General features: G+C 38.2%; 1 protein-coding gene across 1 annotated transcript in view; it reads right to left on the bottom strand.

The window, feature by feature from the left end:
- The window catches only part of MCM9 (minichromosome maintenance 9 homologous recombination repair factor), a 34,537-nt gene extending 24,172 nt beyond the window's left edge, over positions 1-10,365 (bottom strand). Inside the window, exons 1-6 of the mRNA XM_015829101.1 lie at positions 10,059-10,365; positions 8,059-8,375; positions 7,381-7,462; positions 5,905-6,105; positions 4,331-4,456; positions 2,719-2,838 (exon numbers count right to left, since the gene is read on the bottom strand). Coding sequence (XP_015684587.1) covers positions 2,719-2,838; positions 4,331-4,456; positions 5,905-6,105; positions 7,381-7,462; positions 8,059-8,375; positions 10,059-10,365 — 1,153 coding nt within the window. The remainder of the gene's footprint in view (positions 1-2,718; positions 2,839-4,330; positions 4,457-5,904; positions 6,106-7,380; positions 7,463-8,058; positions 8,376-10,058) is intronic.
- Positions 10,366-15,442: the final 5,077 nt, after the last annotated feature.

Here is a 15,442-nt window from a genome sequence, read left to right as displayed (position 1 = left end):
ATCTCATGATTTTCCATGCAGCTCACTCTACTATAAAGTTTAGCAATGTGAAAAAAGAAGTGCCATATAACTTCTCATGCCACTATCAGAATTCAGTGAGCAGCTACTAAGAGTAAAATTGATATACTGTACGAAGGTGGCTGTGCAAAGTACTTTACAGGTGATGGGAAGAGAATGAATTTTGGTTTTAATGTGGAAATAAGATTAACGATTTAAGTAGGAATTTTAAAGATCTGAAAATGGTGGTATGAATGTGAATGAGTATTTTGAGTACATATATATATATAAATTTCTTCTTATCCATACGCATATCCGAATATTTTTCCTAAGACTCAAATATGGTTCTTGATCTAAGAATTTGGCAATAGAAAGCTGCCATAAAATAATTCCATTTAAAAAATAACTCCCATTGAAATTCTCCCTTAATGTCAGTTCTGGTGGCCATTATTCAAATATTGCCATTGTTAGTGGCTGCTAAATATTATTTCTGTAGAATCTATATCAGAAAAGTTAGTATCCCCTATAATACAGTATAAAGAAAACTTTTTGGGAAGAGGGAAGGAATATATCAATTGATTAATTCCTGAACTGATTGTCAAGAATTACTGATTTAGTAATCAGCTCAAGAATTGGTCAGTTGACACTGTCAACTCTGAATGAAGTCCAGGCTAACATCAGTTCTGACAGTTGCACATGCTATTATTCTACAGGCATCTGTGGTGCTTATTGAACTAGGAGCTTGCATTCCTGGATAGCCCCATAGGTTTATTCAGTTTCAATAGGTTTATCCTTTCAAATAACATACTAAGAGATCTGCTAGTGAGCTTTAGGAGACATTTAGGATTTTGCATGACCCACTCCTAACACATTAGCAATTCAGACAATTTTAGCAATGTTTCTTTTGAAACATATCCTAAATTACACTGTCCCTTCCTGAGCCTCCTTCATTTTCAAGTAGCAGGATCTTTCCCTACTTTTTGGCACCAAGGGAGAACCACTTTTAACATAAGTGGGCCTTAGCAACTATATACTTAACTTTTGATCTATCTGTCCATATCTCTTAAGGTTACGCTTTGAGTACCAAGAGCCTTGCCTGCAAGGCAGCCAGCAATTCCTGCATTGGATTTCATTTCACCTTCATTCTTAGTTGTTTGACTATATGAAGACCATGCCCATTCCTCTAGAGGAAAATGGAGAATAGGGCTTAGCCATTTGTCCCAAAGGTGCTTTTTCAAGAGGCAACTGGACTTTGTTTTTTTAAAATGTTTCACTTCTTCAGCTTTGAGGTCCAGTTGCTGAAAGAGCACCTTTGAGACAATCATGACCTGGATGACTGAGAATCTCCATAGGCTTAGCATTTCTTCTGTTCACATGTTAACTATTAGACACTCCCAAGTGAGACTAACTTTCGCAATAAAAGTACCACCATTTACCTCTTATTATCCCCAGATTATCCTTCCCCAATCCAAATATTGCTACCGTAGTCAAATGGAAGAGAATGGAAGGATTTCCACAATGGAACAGATCATTTAATGATGCTTATAACATCTATTGGGAAGACTACCACCTCTTCGGTATAACTTCTGATTTAGAACGAAATCAGGTTAGCATGTAGTCTTAATTGTTTCTGAGCAGCAGTGCATTTCTAGTGCCTCCTAATTTCTGCTGCCTGAATTATTTTTTTTTCTTTTACTCTGGAGAACTTGGCCTTGGATACCTCTACCAGCATTCTGCTCCTGAGGCCTGATGGTGCTTTGATATGTTTCTCACATTGTTTTTGCATTTTGGGTTTTTAAATGCTGTATGTTAAAACGTGTGAATACATTTATCAGAGAAAAACTGTGCCATTGTTAACTCAGGGTTGCTGAACTGGAAAATTGAAAGAACTGCAAAAAAAAAAAAAGAGGCTAAAATTCACGGGTTGCTCTCCCTTGCTTAGAAATGAAAGTTTTCTTCCTGAGCTACCAAATAGTGCTGTACTGATTATGCACAGACTTACTCCTTAGTTACAAGCTAACCTGAAGATGCATTATTGGAATAGGTACATCTGCCATGCATTACAATTCAAATATAATCCAAGGAGCATCCTTTGTCTAACACAGGGGTAGTCAACCTTGGCTCTTTTATGACTCGTGGACTTCAACTCCCAGAATTCCTGAGCCAGCACAGCTGGCTCAGGAATTCTGGGAGTTGAAGTCCACGAGTCATAAAAGAGCCAAGGTTGACTACCCCTGGTCTAACATCTGCCTCCCCAAACATAAATCACTAAAATAGGAACAGTTTTCTTCTGCATGGGGGGAAAAACTGCCTAGAGCTGCACTTTTGCCTGCCATCAACACAGGCCTCTTTCTGTATCATAGCATTTCCAGCCAACCGCGGAATAAGAGATGACATATTAGATCACAGGAATATCTGGGATTGCTGAATGTGGAGGAAGCTAGGCAAGGATTTTGAAGATCTAGCAACATCTGGGTGATAGTAAAAAAAAAAGAGGGGAGTTGTGAACCACCAGTGGGGGCATGAACCACCGCAGGAAGAAATGTGATCAGGGACAACAACTGTGGTTGTCAACAGCGAGACAAAAAACAGTGAGACAGAAAAACCTGTACTAGTGTCTCTGTGTACAATTTTCAGCAGAGCCTACATATCCGTGGAGAATTTGGGCGTTTTGTCTCTTACCTTTTTTCTAAAAGTTGATACCCATCCAGCATTATTTACCTGCACTTGTAGATCCAATTCCTGCTGTTAGTACAGATCGTGGAGTAATCTTTGCTGCATATTTCAGAAATTGAGATTTACCAGTACCGGGGTCTCCAACCAGTAAAAGATGTGATTCACCTGGAGGTAGAGTAAAGATGCCCAAGTTTTCTACAGACCATATTTTAGAAGAAAATGGTATTGAAGAAATATAAAAAGCAGAAATTTAAGCTCATCTCTAATCAATAATTCGTAGGAAAAGCATGCAGGTTCATTTAAACGAGTCACCTTTTCTCCTTCATACTCAGATTGCTACATGGCCTTACTGATCACTAATACATGCATTTTTAATTTAATCATAATATGGGAAAAGGTAAACGTGAAACTGTGATCAAAAATGACAGAATTGTCCATCATTTTGATATTTTGCAAAAACATTTACTGACAATCATTTCTAAATGGAAAAGTACAAAAACAAGAAAAAGAGTTGACAAAAACCACTCTTATTTAGAACAGAATAGATTATCTTAATTTCCAAAAGGCGTTTCTGGGTATTCTACATTAATACAGAAATGATACCATTATTTCAAAGGCAGTTTTTAAATTTCAATGGTTAACCATAAGACTCAGACATATAAACAAAACCCTTTGAAGATCATGCCCACAATCAAGAGGCAGATAATGTACCTTCTTGTAAACATTAATTCAGGCATTCAACCTCAAAATAACAACTGGCTGAAAGTTTATCATAACCAATTTAAACACACTCTAGTTAGAGATTAAAAGGCTGTTCCTTGGAATACAGATGATTGAAATTGATTAATATTTTCTGTTTGAATATTATTTGAATATATTATTAACTTTAAACTAGTGATAAAAATGTATACTCTTACTCTTTAGCAGCTAAATATTCTAAAAGTTTTCAATCAAATGGGAAATAATATATTTACAATTCAAATCCCTATTCTAACCTCTTGTATTTTTTAAAGATATCTGCAATGCATATCACAAGGTCATCATTCTTTTGTCAATTTAAGAAGAGAAACTTATGTACTAAGACATCACAAAGAGGAGTTTTATTTTTTTTAAGAGCTAAAGATATTTTGAATTTCATTATAAATGAAATTCAGACTATGACATTAACTATACCTAAAATATTGTTCACATTAAACATACACTGTAGCATAACAATAACAATTTTTATGATATTTATGGCTATTAATTTCAAATTTAAAACTTTGCTTTGGGTAAAGTAAGGTGCAATATTAAATAAGAAATGCAAAAAAGGGCAAAAAAGGAAGGAAACATGCATTTTGTATATATATATATTCATTTTATAATAAAGCATATTTTAGTTCTAGAAATTGTAAAAGACATGTATGGTTCATCTTTTTAATGTTGATTCTGTCCATAAGCATTATTATGTTGAGTTGTCCTTTGTAGGCTTTGTAAAAACTATGAAATAGAATCCTTAACCTGTTTAGTTCTCCAAGAATGTACACAAAAAAGAAAAAAACTAATCTAATCTAAATTTAAAAATATTTCTCAGGTCAATGTCTAACAAGTAGAGAGATGAAGAAAAGAGTTCTATTACAGTGTGGGAATAAGAGGGAAGAGAATATTGTATACCAACCTCTAACCCGGGTGCCGGTACTATCTGTTCTCTGTACCCCTCCTGCAAGCACCATAGCTACAGCCAATTTCACAAGATATAATCCAAAAATCTGAGGACACAAGCTTGCTAAAATTTCATTCCTCCCTGCAAAGTATGAAAAGAATAATAGATTAATATACTTTGATCTTTTTCTCTGACATATGTACAATCCCACCTATGCTTCTATTTATTATGCTGTCCTTGGTTTAAACTGAAAAATAATCAGTAAAGTCTCTTTTGACTTGATTTTCAGTGATCTTGCCAACTTTTTGAATATCCATATAATTTTTAAGGCAGCAATGCCACTATTTCCTTCTACAACACTTTTTCATTTTTCTCAATCTAGACAATACTGTAAATCTGGGATGTCTCATTCAAGTACTAACCATGCCTAATTCATCTTAGCTTTTATATAGGTGGTTTAGAAATCACTGTGATGTTTTCTTAATTTTCATTTTGATTCAGTTATAGTAAAAATAAACTGCTAGATCCAATGCTTTTTATTGGATAATTTGACAGAGATTAACAGGGTGAAAATGTTTTTTCTTTAGGTTAAATGTATTCATTGATTTACTGAATCATTATTTCCAGATTTTAGAATGACAACGCCCATCATTCCTAATCACATCTTACCTTAACTGGGTCTAATGAACTTGGTCCTAGCGAGGTGGGCAGCATAAAAATTTAATAAATAAAATAACGAAAACTAGTTCAAAACATCTGGCAGACAACACATTGGGTAAAGCTTTGATATTCTAAAAGGGTAGAATCAAAGATTCTAAGAAAGATTCCACAGATTATTATTATTGGTCCTTAAGAGTTCTATTCCAGGTGCAAAATTCTTACATCAACAAAAGCTTCCTTCCTTCATTTAATTGGAAAAAGGCACATAATGGAATAGGTGTCTCCAGTGAAATGAACTGGAACTTCTACAACAGCTCTACATGCAACTTAGGAAGATATATGGAATTCTGGGTGGGAGAAATAGTATATAAAAATGTATTGATCATATACACAAATGCCAGCATCTGTCTTCTGTTTCTTTGATCATAACTATGAAAAAGCAATAAACCTATGTGCATTCTATCTGTGCTCAAGCTACCATATCAATTCCACAACAGCAGTACAGGGTATGGCATCTTCCCCCAGTCTAAGGAATTGCAAGACTACAATTTCCATCATTGCTGGCCAGTACGACTAATAAAGGGTTCAGTACGACTAATAAAGGGTTCAATGAAACTATAGCATACTAATAAAGGGTTCAATGAAACTATAGCATACTAAATTGGAGAAGGCTGCTGTTTGATGTCTATACATCAACCCAACCAGAGATAGCATGGTAAAATTTAAGACGCGATGCTTTAAGCTAGCTACCCACCATTCCTTTTGTTAAAAATAAAATAGCTATTTTATCCTTTTTCCTCAATTATTATCTATGAAACTCTCCATCCGATTTCACAGAGCAGAGAATACAATTTGATTATAAAGGATAAAATTGGTGCATTTCAAAAGCAAGCTGTCAATACCATTTTTTAATATTTTTTTTTGCAAACCTGCTAAAGGGTCATTCTTATGTCTTTCCCAAAAATCTTTAAATTCTTTGCGAACGTCCTCATCAATTGTGATGCCCATAATTTGCTCATTGTTGACCTGAATGTAATTGGCCTTCAAAACAATCTCTACATCACAGCGTGAATCCTGGTGAAAAGGCTTCCATCTTTGCATCACTACTCCATAAACTGTAATGTCATCACCTGAGACAAAAACAAATAAATACGAAGAATTGCCATAAAAATTTGGCACACATTAGTATAGAAGTCTTGAGTGTTTGTAATGTACATGTCATGTTGTTTCATTGGTATTATAATTATACTGATCTTACATGAAATACTATTGTCTTAAGTCAAAACATCAACTCATATAATTATTGGCATTCAGGAATATAAAGTTTTCATATGTCATGCTAAGCCCTGTGTTAATTTAGCACATTATTGTTTATTCTAACTGACTATAGTTTTCTGGACGATGTCCATCCCAGGATTCTAAAAGAATTCAAAAACCTTTTGACTAAAAATGCAGGAATCCTTCCACAAGGATTAGAAAAAAGGCCAGTGTAACTCAAATCTTTAAAAGGAGATGGAAAAGGAATTGAGGAAATTACAGAACAGTTACTCTGAAACCTGTTAGAATAAACTGAAGGAGAATCTTTTCTTGCATATACCTACCCATACCTTACTATCTTCTAATGAGTCTCTCCACACCAAAGAAGGTGAAGTAGATGTTTACAAGGCAGACAGCCTTTTCTGTGGTGGCACCATTTATGGAACACTTCCCAGAGAGTCTCAATGGGTCCCACATTAGCATACTACCATCAGTCTTTTAATCATATTTTAATTATTTATTAAGTCATAGGTTTAGAGTTTGATGACCATCTTGCCTAGGTTGTGTAATGACTTTATTTTGTATTTTATTTTATTGGTTATGCTTTAACTCAAATTATATTTTCTCTATTTGTGTGTGTGTGTGTGCTTATTGTAAATCCAGAGAGCTCTGGCTATTGAACTGTTTAAAAAATTAATTGCAGGAAAATGTTAACAAGAAAGTAAGCACACAGAAGAATCTACAGTCCCCCCCCCCACATTTGCATGCAATTAACATTTTGTTGGCATTTAAAGCTATATGAAAACATAGAAAATAAAGACCATTAAATGAGAACAATATTTTGAACACATGGGTCCAAATTCTATGGAAAGGTGTTAGCATAGAAGAGCGCGTATTGCAATGCCTCTGTTATTGAAGAATAGTCTTTTGAGACTTGGAAATTTTAAATGCCAATCATCATATGATTTGATATTGAACTGAAACAATGGCATGTTGTACAATCAATAAAATTATAACACCAACCAAACAACATGACATATACATTACTATTAAACAAGAACTCATTTAAAATGTTAATTTGAATTCTTCTTTAAGTATGAATGCCTAAAACGAAGGAATTTTCCAAAAGAATCTATCACAGAACTCACCAGATTTGCAACTGTCAACTAAATCATCTTCGAGGACCACCATCATAGAACGGGGAATATTTCCAACAGAAAGCCTTTGGACCTGGACAACATAAAATGTATTTATTTTATTGTAAGGTTAGCAAATACAAGTTTCAAGGACTACCACTAAATTTATGTAAAGAAGCTATGGTCAACTAGAAATAACCTATGAGAAATCAACCTATGAGTACTCAGACAAGCAAATGATTAGAAATCTGCTTTCATTTGATCTATATTTCCATTAGAGTCTATCTTATGTAAGTTTCTTCAGAAGCAGATTCTAATGTTAATCTGTAAGTGTAATAAAAATTGAATGATTGATTCAGAAGCAGATTGCCTTGCACTTTACACTCCAGTTAGAAGCTTTTTGAGAGAATAACCAGAATGGAACCTTTTCACCCTATATTCCCACAAATCTGCTCTAAAAGTCCCCCCCCCCCCAAAAAAGTATATTTATGGGATACAAGGATATAGCAGAAGGGGAACAAAAAGAGCCCTGGATGTGACTCTACACTTCCTATGAAACATTTTTTACATAATGCAAAAGGTAATAGTGACATAAAGAAAGGCTCTTACATTTCTACTACCATTTACCCAGCAAATCCCTCAAGATACCTATAGCCAACCAAATCTGTGAGAACATTTTATGTTTACAACCTGCTCTTGAATCTTGATCTCTTGATAGTCTTTGCATCTACTGGGAACACAGGATGTTCCAGAGAGACAAGTGAACTTTGAGGAGGTGCAGCCTTCTTTCCCAGGGCAGGTCGATGGGCGGCAGAAAGCATAGTATTGTTCAAAGTCAGCCTTGACCACGAAGATGTGCTTGCATTTGTTGCACATATAATCCCGCTCAAATTCCAGGACTTTCACTAGGCTGGTCCGAATAATAGTGCCAGTGATTGATAAGAAATGCCCTACATCTTTAGTCTTTGGGATGTGTTCTCTAGTTAGTTCTGGGCATACGGGTAAACCTGGTGAAACAACAAGCAAACAACAAAAAGAGATATTTTATTGGCAGTTTCCACTAACTCTTAATTTTGATTTAGCAACTTGGCATGATGAATTCTTGGTTCACACACTTCATTTAACTGTGGTTGGTCAAATATACTACCAGGGGACCGAATACTTTTTTTGGGATAGCATGCTAAGGCTTAAATAATAATTTAAAACTACAGAGGCTGGCTACACATAGCATGCTGAGCTAAAACCGAATTTGTATAATGTGTAAACTCAATGTCTAATCAGCAGTTGAAAAAATTTGCTGATCATTTTTAATGTGTTCCTTATTTAAGGATATATTTGTCAAAAATTACAGAAATATCACCTAGCAATGTTGTAGTTTTCCTACCCAAAACGTCAGCAACAATCATTAAAGAGACTCAGCAACAGAATGGAACTTGCTATCATAGGAAAACGATAGACACAATGTATATTTTTAATGGGTTAATTCATTTGAAATTACTTCATAAAACAGAATTTTTAAAGCAAAAAAATTCTTCTATCAGAACCACTGCTCCTTTTTAAAGACTACCTTATATCTCTATAGATTCAAATGGATTATACTCTTTATAAAATTAACAAGGGAGTTTTGTTTCCCCACTATTTTGCCTGTAACAGCCTTCCCCCACCCCCATTAACTGGCTTAAACTATGTGACCATTTTAAAGTACAAGTTAATCAAGACCAAAAGAGATACAATGTTTCAAAGAACTATCAGACTTTCTTGTCAGAAAAAAGCATCAAACAAACATTCAGGATGTAGAAGTAAAATATCAGCAGAGTGAATCTATCTTATCTTATCTTATCTTATCTTATCTTATCATCTTATCTATCTATCTATCTATCTATCTATCTATCTATCTATCTATCATCTATCTTGTTTAACAAATTGTAAGAGATATAAAGCTTGACTAGGAAAGTATTGACTGTTGTGAAAGGAAATTAAATATCTGAACTGAAACTGGAAAAAGAGCATACCATCAATGGTACTGTAGCGGTGTGTGTGTGTGTATAAATATACATATACATACATACATTACACACACACACACACACACACAGAAAATTACCATTGATGGAAGGAAAGGAAGACAAAATCTGTGTGCATCAGGATACAAATTCCACAAATCACCACAAACCTCTTGTGGAAGGAATATGAAAAAAGCCTCTAGATCAGGGGTCACCAGCCCCTGGTCCATGGACCAGTACTGTGTTGTGGCATGCCAACAACTGGGCTGCATATATAAGCAAAGCCCCATCCATGGGATGCAGGCAGCACACAAAACCAAACTCCCTCCGGTCCGCAGAATAACCTCTCTCCATGTAACCGGTCCCTGGTGCCCAAAAGACACCTGGAGACATCTGCTCTAGATCCCTATTTTCAGGGGATCATGGGAACTGGTCAGTAGTTGTGTTCCTGGATTTGAATTCTATAAGCCAGTCTTTTCCTACTTAAAATTGTTCCTATTATCCTCAGCTACCAATACTAATTGGCAATTATGAAAATTATTGTTCAAGTTTGGCAGGTGCAGGAAGACTATCTTAATCAAAAGCATAATCTTGTTATAAGAGAACTCTTACACTTGCTACATAATCCACAGAAACTTTTTACAAAGCTAACCAAGATTTGTATGTATCACAAGAAATACAATTTACCTGATATTCTGGCATGAAGATTCTGTTTAATGATGAATTCCTGAGCTTGGGAAGCTGACTGACATGTCGTAGCTGCTCTACGCAATGCATTATCAAAAATAGGAAGCACTTCATTAGGGAAGGCATTAAAATATTCACCAATTTCCATGTTGGTTTCAAAAAGTGTCAATGCATCAACAATGACTGGGTAATGGGCGTCATCATCTTTTTCCCTTAAAATCTGCAAGATGTCAGTGTGGTGATATGCCAGAATATATGATTCAAATACTTGTCCAATCAGGTTTATTTGCTCTGTAGTTAAAACCATCATGAATCCTATAATTGGAAGAGATACAAGACAATATTAAACTAACTTAATTAAATTGTATTTCTAGCACATTGCATAAAACTAACTTGCTTCATAATTATGTTTTAGCTCTTCTCTGAATCCTTGTTCTCTATTTTGCTTCCTTTCTTGAATTAAAAACTTTTTATTTTCTCCTGGCCAGCACATTTCAATGATAATATGTATGTATGTATGTACATACGTATGTAATCAATTTATATGGCTCACAAATTTGACTCAGAATAGCTAACAAATGGAAAAGCTGTACAAATATAATAATAATCAAAGATAAACATACTATAGCAGCTGAGGAATCGACTCATCTTGGGTTCAGTTGGCATATCAGTACTTTCAAACAATGTTTATTTGTGTGTGGAAGGAGCAATACCCAGGCAGAACTTCATCTATCTTCTCAGTAGAATGGTGTTCTTCTCTTTGAAAAAGGGTGCTTCCAGATGAATAGCTCCTGATGGTAGCCAATAAAAGGTCTTATAGTTTATCCTTCTTGCTGATTGGGGGAACTATGAATGAATTATTACTAATAATTACTAATAGCTGGATCTCCTGTAAAATTCTGTGAAGCAATGTGATTCTATAAGAGAAATCTAGTCCAGAAAAGCTTCAGTTTTGAAAGCTCTTTTTACATTTCTTTTCAAAGCATTGAACAGTTTCATAAGACACAATACAACAGAGCAGTAACTCCATAGAGTAGGAAGAAAACATTTCTTGTAATAGAAAAAATATCAAAAAATTGGAAACAGTTCTAATTTGCAAATAAATATATGTGAAACAGTGAACAGAAAAATTGCCTCTTACTCAAGAATTAGGCAAACACAGGAGAGCTCCAAATGCTGCTTTTGGTGTGAGATTTCAATCGTATCATCATGACAGGATTCCTGAGCATTCTTGTGAGCATTAAGTAGCTATAGAGCCATATTAATTATTGTACCGAACCTTCCACAATCATCTAGCCAACGGAGGCAGAAAAACAGATTGTTAGATTAACTGCAATTTCAGATCCAATTTTTGTTTATCTCTACCTCTGTTGTTTCCCTTTTCAATTATGGGATTACCAACTTTGTTTTATTTTTATTAAATGTACTCATCTTAGTGCTTTATAATTATCTATCAAACCAGCTTCTTATATTATGCATGCATATTAAAAATCAAATAAAGATTTTACAGGAGATCCAGCTATTAATAATAATTCATTCGTAGTTCCCCCAATTCTGTTATTTCTCTTATCAAAAAGAAAAATTCAGCAAAGATAAATATAAGACATTTTCTTGGTTACCATCAGGAGCTATTCATTTGGAAGCACCCTTTTTCAAAGAGAAGAACACCCTTCTTCTTCTTCTTCTTCTTCTTCTTCTTCTTCTTCTTTTCTTCTTCTTCTTCTTCTTCTTCTTCTTCTTTTACTGTGACCCTGAGAAGATAGACCAGCGGTTCTCAACCTATGGGTCGCGACCCCATTTGGGGTTGATCGACCATTTCACGGGGGTCACCAAGTAAGGCTGTCCGCCATTTTTTCCCCCTTTTCCGGCGGGTGCCTTACCTCCCTTGGGCTGGGCCAGCTGGTGGTCGGCCTGCTCCGTCTCTGCCGCTTGCCAGCTACGCCTCGGCCGGTGCAGGGGGCGGAACCACGCATGCGCGGCGCTCCCGGGCAGGGAAAGTCCTCGACTTACGATTGTTTTGGTAGTCCTCGACTTACGACCGGTTTAGTCCTCGACTTATGACCAGTTTAGTCCTCGACTTACGACCGGTTTAGTCCTCGACTTACGACCGGTTGGGGGTCGCGGCATTAAAAAGGTTGAGAACCACTGAGATAGACGAAGTTCTGCTCTGGTATGGATCCTTCCATACATATTTAAAATCAAATAAAAAAAATCAAATAAATTTTCCAGGAAATCCAGAAAAGGAGATCTACCAAACTGGCTAGCTAAAGGAATGAATGAATGAATGAATGAATGAATGAATGAATAAATAAATAAATAAATACATAAACCAACCAACCAATCAATCAATCTGTGATTAGTCCTGAATGCAGTAGGCGCAACTAAATAAATAAGAATTTAATCTAAACATTTCTAAAAGGTAAGGCAGCATCATGTCTCAAAGATTTTTTTGCTCCTCCCCAATAGTTCAATCTTCAGGTGAGTTTGGTCTGTGTGGGTGCGGGTGTGTGTGTGCGTCCTGCAGCTAAGGCTGCAATTAGCCCAAGTGAGGCGTCGTTCCGCTCCTATCTAGCCTTCTTCTGAGCTCAAAGCCGTCTCCCCCCCCCCCCCCAACATCCTTCCCCTCAGGACTTGGATTGTGGAACCCATTAGAGCAGTGTTTCTCAACCTTGACAATTTTAAGGCATGTGGACTTCAACTCCCAGAATTCCACAGCCAGCAAAGCTGGCTGTGGAATTCTGGGAGTTGAAGTCCACATGCCTTAAAATTGTCAAGGTTGAGAAACACTGCATTAGAGAACCAGTCAGGAGAAAGTCATGAGGGCGGGGCTGAAGGAGGGGCGGCCAAGCTCGGGGCGGCTCAATTAAGAGGCAGGCGAAGTCCGGCCCTCAAGTTTCACGCCCGGTGGGCTACCGCTAACCCCGGCGCGGCGAAGGAGAAATGCGGAGCCGCGCTGCAAAGAGGAGCAGCGTGAACTCGCCGGCGCGCGGCTCTTCCCTCTCACGCCACGCGACTTACCATCCGCATCGCGAAGCTTACAGCTGGCGGGGAAATAAAATTAAAAAAAAAAACCTCTCACCGGTCTGGCGGCAAAAAGGAGCGGCGGGAATCAGTCGGCAGGAGGAGGAGGAACAGGAGGCGGGGTCGGCGAAGATTGGCACTTCTCCTCCGGCTCCGCCGCTGCATGACAGGCGGGGAAAGGGCGGGCGACTTGCCTCGGACTGCTGCAGCGCCGTCGGTCGGTCTCGGCTGACCCTGGGCGCGAGGGGTGCGGGTGTGCGGCGATTGGTGGCCGGGCCTCGCTGAGTAAATTTAAGCCCTCCGAAGAAAAAGCGCCAGGCAGGCTTGACAGCTCTGCTCTCAAGTAGTAACTTCTTGGACTGGGTTATACTAAGCTGCTACTCCGTGGATAGGCGTGAGGTGGAGCAGGTGGGCTGCAGTCTTGAACTTTAAAGTTGGGAGAGCGGGAATCGAAGCCGATCGGCAATGGGAAGCCACCGGAATTTTGCCGGGGTGGGGGGGGGAAGCAGAACATTTTCTCTTGCAGACAGGAAACGAAAAAGCAGAAATAAATGGTGGCTGTTGTTTTTTTTTCCCCCGCGGCTGTTCCTTATCTATATTATTTCTGTGCAGTAAAATTTGGTGTAGGGGTTAAGGTAGCAAGCTAGCAACTGGGAGACCGTGAGTTCTCATCTTTCCTTTGAGTCGCTCATTTTCAGCACTAGGAAAAAAAGCAGGAAGGGGAAGCCACTCCTGAAATCTTGCCAAGGAAACTACTGGGGCTTGTTCATGCAGTTGCCATCAATCACTGTCTAGACCAGGGGTAGGCAACCTCGGCTCTTTTATGACTCATGGACTTCAACTCCCAGAATTCCTGAGTCAGCGTAGCTGACTCAGGAATTCTGGGAGTTGAAGTCCATGAGTCATAAAAGAGCCAAGGTTGCCTACCCCTGGTCTAGACACACCAAAAGTCTATAGCAGGGCTTTTCAACCTTTTCACCCATTGTACCACTTTTAGGATATGGCAACATCCGAGTATCACCAGTCGCCTAGCAAGGTGTCAAAAACTTGATGACCCCAAAAAAAAAAGAAAAGAAAAAGTGATAAAGTACAGGTAGTCCTTGACTTATCACGGTTCACTTAGTAACGGTTCGAAGTTACAATGGCACTGAAAAAGTATCCCCCAAGCCACAGCCAAGCAAGACACCTGCCTGCCCACCTGGCGGCACTCTTCCTGCTGTCTGAGGTTTTCATTGTTGTGAGCATTTCTGTTGAGGATTGGCAGCGGGGGTGGGGTGGGGTGGGTGTTTGGTTTTTATTCCCCCCGTCTGCTGGGTGGTTGCAGCAGGTTTTGGTCACTTCACATGACCCTGGGACACTGTGACCATCATAAATATGAATCAGTTGCCAAGCATCTGAATGTAAATCACAAGACCCGGGAGATGCTAGAACATTCCAGCTGATCGGCACTTCTTCTGGGCTCAGCAGAAGCGCCAGGATCAGTGCTGCTTTCCAGCTGATTGGCACTTCTGGGCTCAGCAGAAGTGCCAGGATCAGTGCCGAGCTCCAGCTGGAGCCTGGCACTGATCCTGGCGCTTCCGCTGAGCCCTAACAGCCCTGCAGCTCCAGCCATCTCTCGCTCAGGCTTGTGGGGTGCTGCCACCGGTTCAGCTCATTCCCCTCTCCCACCACCACTTTTCTAGGATGGTTGTGTACCACCTGGCAGGTGCCAATGTACCACAGGTGGTACCCGTACCACTGGTTGAAAAGCCCTGGTCTATAGAGTGAAGAGAGCTTTGCAGTCAGGTGTCAAATCGATTAAGGCACAAGGGGAAAAAATGTGATATGAAGCGGGATGTCGGGATCCCTCTGGAAGATTAAGACTTGAATCCTGCTTTGGAAGTATGAGCAATGAACCTCACGTCCCAGCATTTTACTTTTTTGTTATCAACTGCCTTTAGGGTTCCTACTGAGTTGGTAATCAGTTAATAAACATACATGTGGCCTTAGAGTTAGAATAGTGAACTTTGAATCTCTCTCGGATTTTACATTGCTGTATACTTTACTTGATTTAATTTATAAAATGAATTACTAGATTGTGCACACTTAAAAACTGCATATTTTTGAAAAGAGAGAGTTCAATGGAAAAATTAACTACAGGATGTAACCAACATTTCTTCGTGGGAATCATGCCACTAACAAGGATTTCTTCTTGGGAATCAAGTCAGTCAGACTAATAGGCTCATATGGAAGGGATTGGATGAATGCATGAACAAACTTGCATATCTTTTTGGCTCTTTTCTGTACCATTGAATGATGGTAGTGGTAAACTTCCAGATAGGTTTATTGCCCTATATAATTACCCTTCTCATAAAAACTTCCAG

This window comes from Protobothrops mucrosquamatus, unplaced genomic scaffold (assembly GCF_001527695.2).
Source record: "Protobothrops mucrosquamatus isolate PMUCROS unplaced genomic scaffold, P.Mucros_1.0 scaffold_230, whole genome shotgun sequence".
Classification (NCBI taxonomy): domain Eukaryota; kingdom Metazoa; phylum Chordata; class Lepidosauria; order Squamata; family Viperidae; genus Protobothrops; species Protobothrops mucrosquamatus.
Note: the sequence above shows the minus strand (reverse complement) of the source record. Positions and strands in the feature narration are given on the sequence as shown.